Here is a 6,961-nt window from a genome sequence, read left to right on the forward strand (position 1 = left end):
GATGGATGGATGGATGGATGGAAGGATGGATGGATGGATGGATGGATGGATGGATGGATACTCACTATGGGTGCAGCTTGTAGACAGATCCATCGACTCCGACTGTGATCTTCAGGACGTCCTGGCTGCGTCGCTCGCGCATCTGGTTGATGACCCCGGCGAGGCCTGCGCCGCACATGTGAGCCGAGCGAGTGGAAATACTCTCACAGACCAGCCGCACGATGTCGCAGTCCAGCTCAGACGGAAGAACACCAAGAGAGGAGAGGATGTTGTAGATTTGTTTTCTGTCCCCAGAATCACTGAAAAATAAGAACCAAAGCACAAAATGATGCTTAGAAGAAATAGATTGAACTGCCTCTGACGCTGTCATGCATTATACATCCATAGTAACTATGATAATAATGTCTTATCATTTTGGCTGACTGGATTTTATGGATCGTATCATCAGGAAACGTTCCCATCATAATCACCTTTCCACCTGTGAGACAAAGCGCGTCTCAAAGCTGCCACGTGTCTTCAGCAGCTCCGAGGCTTCACCGTTAAACAGCAGGTTTTCGTTCACCAGCTTCATCAGAACGAGCCTCACCAGCTCCCCCATGTACTTCCCACTGATCAGCTTCTCGTACCTGCAGGAGGCAACAACATGAGAAGAGGGAAGTGGTTTTCAAAAGGTGGACGTGCTGAAGGGAAGGGTGAGGAACATTCATGTACGACTGTAAAACTGACTGAATAATGTTGATTTCCTGAGCGTTTCATTCAGAGTTCATGGATTCGTTTGCTATCAAGCAACGTTGACTCCAAATGACTTAAAATCTTAAACAAAAACCTTGCTCGATCAAAGTACGTGTTTGAGATAATGTCACACTGAATTTGAGGTCATTTTCTGTGAAACTGACCGAGTTGTTGCTATATTTACACGGTGGCAGCCATCTTTAATTGGGTCAGCTTCAAAAGATAATTAATTGTGAACACATCCAAACATTACTTTTGGCAAAATTCAATAAAAGCAAGTGGTTGATGACATATTTTGATAACTCTACCAACACAGACACAAGCAAAAACATTATCGCCTCCTGGGGGGTCATAAGAATCCTCCTCCTTTACAAAGATAGGTGCAGACCAGAGGAGGAAGGCAACATGGAGCCCTAAAGTGACGGCAGCTGTGTGTGTGAATGGGCTGCTGGTGTCAAAAGGTAAACAGCCATTAAGCGTACAGGCACCGTGTCCTGCAGCAGAGAGGGATCATTAATCTGACATCTACACCTGCCGACTGACCACTGACGTCTGAGGCTCTCTGTTCTTCTGCTAACATCCTGAGGAAAACAGCTGGTAGCTTGGCAACTTTACAGATGACGTTGAGTCAGGTGAGAGCTGCCCGACACGGGGGTGATTAATTCATAGAAACAGCATGTGAGTGAGGGGGAGAGGCGGGTGGCACACGAAACTACAATACAGGTTCTCTCGACCCTCGTCCTGGTTGCACTCAGGGGATGAAGCTCTGAACGCGTTGAATGTTTAAATTTCACGTTTGCACTCACAGCTGGTGGCCCGGGTTGATGGAAGCCTCGTCCACCACTCTGTCGTACTCCAGCCTGAAGTCCTCCAGCTCGCCGTTGTCTCCAAAGGCGCCCCACTCTGTGTTTACACACATCCGGCCATCCTCCCCCTCCACCAGCTCCACCGTCCTCAGCTCCTCCATGTAGCACACGTTGCAACCAGTACCTGGTTGTCACAACAAACAACAGCTCCTGTAAGAGGCGTCGCTTCAACGAGCGCTCGGTGGTCACACGTGTTCACGTCTTCTTACCGACAATCATCCCAACTTCACAGCTGCGGTCCTCGTAGTAGCAGGAAATCATGGTGGCGACTGTGTCGTTCACCATGGCAACCACATCCATCTCAAACTCCTACATGACACAAAGCATCAGGGTACTCCTCCCAGACAGGTGTTGCGTTGCTTATGGGCACGAAAGAACATCTTTGTAATTCACTCACCCCTCTTCTCTTGATGGCGTCTCTGAGCAAACCCACGACATTGTTCCCCTCTGCTCCAGAGGCTTTAAAGCCTTTGGTCCAGTTCAGCAATATGCCCTGTGAAAATATAAAAAAAAAAGGAATTTAGCAACTTTTTACAAATCAGGCCAATAAAACTAAAACAAAGTACAGTCACTGTCAACCATCGTACCTTATCGAGGTCCTCGTGACGCACTGGGAAAGAGAAGGTAAAACCCAGTGGGAGCTTCTTGTGCTTGATGTGATGCTTGTCCAAGAAATCAGACATGCACTCTGCTATGTAGTCAAACAACTGGAGAGACAGAGATGAAGCATTTTTTTAGGTAATTTTAATGTTTACTTGTTTCTCGTTAGTATTTACTGCACTAAACCAGCAGATTATTGGCGCTTAATATAAATATTATCTTCTGGAGATCAAAAATGCTCTTTTTTCCTGGTTGCGTACCATTTTAGCAGTCCCCGTCATTGCATCTTCAGGAATAGAGTACATCTGGTGTTTAGTCTTCACCTTGAAGCTCCTCTCCTCGTCTTCACCCACTTTCACAAGCATCACACGAAAGTTGGTCCCCCCAAGATCCAGAGCCAAGAAATCCCCCACCTCTGTCACAGCAAAGCAGATCCCATGATTAGCTTCTTTAAGAAGACTGATTGCTATATTTCCAAGAATTTTATTTTTTCCTACCTGATCCCTCAGGGGTGGAGCAGACGTAAGTTGGAAGCATTTTGATGCTGGCCTCTTCGTGCGTCTCTAAACGCAGCCCTCTGCTCATCTCATGCTGCATCCTCCTCATTACTTCTTCAAGATCTTCTTTATTCAGCGTGAACTCCGACAGGATCTGTTCCACCTGCAATCAGAAGCAGCACATGAGCAACATTTCCCCAAGATAAGACCTTTTTTTTTACATTTTGTATGTAAAAAAACAGTTAGGAGCAAAAAAGTAAAGAACAAAAGTGGAAAAGCTCTTTAACAATGTAATATAAAGTGGGGAAGCACCATCTAACACACTGTCTGCACAATCTAACAAAGTCTTACCATGAAAACCTTTTCAAGCACATTGTAGCTACCAGGCATCACCATCTGGTCCAAATGATCGCTGACACACGGCATGATGGCAAGCTCAGCTAAAACAAGCCCGAGTGTGTTTCTAGGAATAATGAGTGTGTGTATGTGTGTGTGTGTGTGTTCAGAGTCAGTGAAGTGTGAGTACGGTGAGATCTGCAGCAGCTTTTATGCTCAGGAGAAGAGGCTGGAAGCATCGAACGCCCTCCCTTTCTCAACTTCAACCCATCAGGCGATGAAGGTTCAAACAAACACCCACATACGGGTTCAAAAAGATAAAACGGTGCAAATAGTTAAAAAAAATTAACATTTTATGTAAGTGACCTGATTTCAAACGAATCACAGTATCTATGTCTGCCAAAACAATTCATATTTTTTGACAAACGTGATATACTGCAGTTCATAAAAAGCAGCTCAAAATGAAGTGTGGATAATTATTGGATTTTTTTTTTTTTTTTAGAAAATTCAGTTACAAACATGATTTTAACATAAGGATGATATGATAATAATTGCATTATGATGACAGAATAAATATTGTAAACAACATACTTAATAGCTAAAAACAATTTCAAATATTTTTGACAATTAAAACAATCATTTTTTTTAGGTCTGTTCAAAACTTTAATTTACGGTTTTAGTAAATATTTTTGTGTTTAATTATAAAAAGGGGTTTAAGCGTTTATTAGAGAATTACAATGAATAAAAAAAACACATAAAAACAAACAAATAAATAAAGCAGAAGCCAATATTGTTGCAGTTGTCATAAAAAATACATCACAGAACGTTGAACGCATTGAACTCCATTTTTTAAAATTCTGATTTGGTTTGCATTTTCTAGTTACGGTAAGACAATAAACATCTTACAGTATTCATTTTATTTATTTATTTATTTATTTATTTATTTATTTATTTATTTATTTATTTATAAGGCAAAACCTACTCAAACACATTTCACCTGAAAAAAAAAAAATCCTTAAATATTGTTGCTTTCATGTGACATAGAGTCAATTCATGAGAGAGTTTATGACTCATAAACTCATAAATTTGACCCATAATTTATGAGTAAAATTTTTAAAATCTTTGCATAAATTTCAGCACATAAAAGCCATCTTTTTGTGATCAGAGCAGTATCATGCAACGTTACAGATTGCTCAATGGGTCACAGAGTTCCAGGTAAATGTTTAAAATTAGAAACAGGCATAAAATTAGCAACAGAGAGGGATCAGTGGCCTCCAAGACTAACAGTAGTGTGATAAAGATGAAGGCCTTCGGTGCTTATCAGCTCCGGTGGTTAAACAGACGACAGGTCAGAGCTTTTTTTAGATTTGACCTGTCAGGACCAAAAAACAAAAAATCATCGTAAGCAACCCTTTACCCCAGAAAGCCCCAGTGAGGGAAATCTAAAGACGCAGCAATCTGATTTAATTACTTATATTAACAAATTATAATCACTACTTGTTTCAAGAAATATAAATATCATCATAGTTAAATACTTAAACAGAAAATGTCACTATAAAGGTCCATTTTTTTCTCAGTTTTAAACTCCCAGTTACATCTAGAAAGCTGATAGTGGAAAAGAAAGCATTTTGACTGATGCAATTTAAAGCAATAAAGTGAAATGAAGCCTTTTTTACATAAACCATTTACATACATACTTTTTCAAACAGTGATAAAAACACAAATTCAAGGATTTACTAAAGCTTAATATGTTTTATTTAGGGGTTGAGAAATGAAAAAAATGTCAAGGAGCAGTAGTTTTTTATTATTATTTGGAGTGTTTTTTTTTTTTTTTTAACAATTTATGAATTTTTAAACATTTCACTAAATAGTTCCTGAATTAAAAAAAAAAAAAAACATATGTTATTACATCGAAGTATACTTTTATGTAATAATCTCACATCGTATCCTTTAATGCTCATTAAAGAGACCGGTCATGTTTGAGGTCGCAAGCCTCTGCCATTATTACTTCATGGGTTTAAGCTATAAAGTTTGTTTTAAACTAGGTCCTATTGTATTTTTACTTACTGACTGAATAAAGCTGCTGATCAGTTGAGTAAGTACAAGAACACACCAAAAATAGAATGATGGCATTAAAATATTACGTGCTGTAAAGAAAACAGAAACAAATAACTATAAGAGATGAGATGGACCCGGTGTGTGTCGTAACCTTTTACTGAAAGTTGAATTGAAGTTGAAAGCCAAGGGCCTGCTGATGGCTGATTATCCAGTTAATTTAACCTGCGCTGCTGTTTGCACAGAGTTGACGCATCGCCAGCTGTCTCCAACAAAGCAAACCTCACAAACTGAGCAACTACGATATTCAGAAAAATGTTGCAAACATTCAGTTCAATTCAATAAAAGGGGAAGTTATGTCGACCGTGAGTTGATTTAAAGAGGATTAGCATAGAGGTAAATTTTAACTTTCTCTCAGATACTCCGACAATGTTTGGTAGCCTTTTTTTAAATTATTATTACTGGCATGAAGTCAAAAATAGCTGTTTTAATAATTGCATCCAGTTTCATCTCCACTTTAGGGGAAACTGAGTTGTTGTTTTTTTTTTTTTGTTAGAAAACTTGAACTTGAAACTTGACAAGTTTTGACCATTGGATTTGATTTATTTTCTTGATTAGAAAGACAGACAGACAGATGGACAGATGGATGGACAGACTGTTACCTTCTCCATTCTTTCACAGTGAGGGTTAAATCCGGAGTCCTGCTGACCATGGATGAGCTGCAGCATGAGTCTGGGCTTCTCCTGGTTTCTGCTCTAATGATGTTGTTTCTGTGTCCATTCACACTGCTCAAAAAATATTTTATCCCCTGATGAAATATTGGCCAATCATTAGACCAAATAGGCCTAAATTCCCAGTATTTGATTTACATAATGCTCTGTGAACAGATTTACACTTCTGCGGTTTTCAAGGCCTCATAAGTGAACGTAACTCATCCAAGAAGCTCAGTGACTAAAATGGCTTAATGTTTTTTTTTTGTTTGTTTGTTTTGTACAAAAATATATTTAAAAAAAACACTGTCTTCATTTATGTACACATTTTGTGGAAAAAGAGTCCAAACATTATTCTTGAAGGAATATGTCCAAAAATCTGGTTGATGAATTTAAAAAAAAGCTACATCTTCATTCTTGTGGACAGTCTTGTTACCAAAAAACTTGTCTGGTCCTCATTGTTGGAGCAAAATAAATAGATTTTCTACATTGTGCACCACCACATATTTCATAAAAGGAACAAAAATGAATCAACGCATGGAAACAAAATCCAAGACATTGAATTCATGTACTAAAAAAATCAAGAATTGAGAATATTCGATCAAACCTTCCATTTGTGGCTGAAATCCTCGGTGACAGTGTTGCTTCAGTATCCTAACTAAACTGGAACCACTTCCAAGAAAGACATATCCTTTTGTCTCTTGGTGTAGCTGATCCAACAGATGCACCTGAGGCTTTAGCGGTTCCCATCTTGGGTTTCCTGGGAAATCATCAACAGGCGACACTTCTGACATGGAAAACACTCACTTACTGTGAGTTAAGTGGGCAGCAGGAAATTGTTAAATGGACCACGACTACCAGAGTCAAGATCAATCGACAGTCCATGTTGTTGCTTCATAAAACCACCAGTGAGACAGGTAAAAACAGGTTTCATTCCTATTAGAAAACAAAAATAAAATGTAAAATTTATTTGTTAAAACGGTAATAATACAATAGTATAATGTTAAACTAAAAGCACAAAGAACTTTGCTCTAATCAAAACACCTCACTAATACAGTATGTTGATCTAACACAACCATAAGTCTGATGTATTCATTTTACACAAGCTCTTGGTGAAAAGCAACAAATCTATCTATCTATCTATCTATCTATCTATCTATCTATC

At 38.8% G+C, this 6,961-nt stretch overlaps 2 protein-coding genes across 2 annotated transcripts in view; both read right to left on the reverse strand.

Annotated features, from left to right (window-relative positions):
• gck (glucokinase (hexokinase 4)) overlaps positions 1-3,121 on the reverse strand; it is a 4,097-nt gene extending 976 nt beyond the window's left edge. Inside the window, exons 1-9 of the mRNA XM_037680921.1 lie at positions 3,047-3,121; positions 2,696-2,858; positions 2,459-2,613; positions 2,186-2,305; positions 1,996-2,091; positions 1,808-1,907; positions 1,539-1,722; positions 471-626; positions 66-299 (exon numbers count right to left, since the gene is read on the reverse strand). Of these exons, the coding sequence (XP_037536849.1) occupies positions 66-299; positions 471-626; positions 1,539-1,722; positions 1,808-1,907; positions 1,996-2,091; positions 2,186-2,305; positions 2,459-2,613; positions 2,696-2,858; positions 3,047-3,121 (1,283 nt within the window). The remainder of the gene's footprint in view (positions 1-65; positions 300-470; positions 627-1,538; positions 1,723-1,807; positions 1,908-1,995; positions 2,092-2,185; positions 2,306-2,458; positions 2,614-2,695; positions 2,859-3,046) is intronic.
• tmem8b (transmembrane protein 8B) overlaps positions 1-6,961 on the reverse strand; it is a 1,109,927-nt gene that overhangs the window by 907,615 nt on the left and 195,351 nt on the right. The window lies entirely within an intron of this gene.

Source organism: Nematolebias whitei, chromosome 8 (genome assembly GCF_014905685.2).
Source record: "Nematolebias whitei isolate Nwh7 chromosome 8, NemWhi1, whole genome shotgun sequence".
Classification (NCBI taxonomy): domain Eukaryota; kingdom Metazoa; phylum Chordata; class Actinopteri; order Cyprinodontiformes; family Rivulidae; genus Nematolebias; species Nematolebias whitei.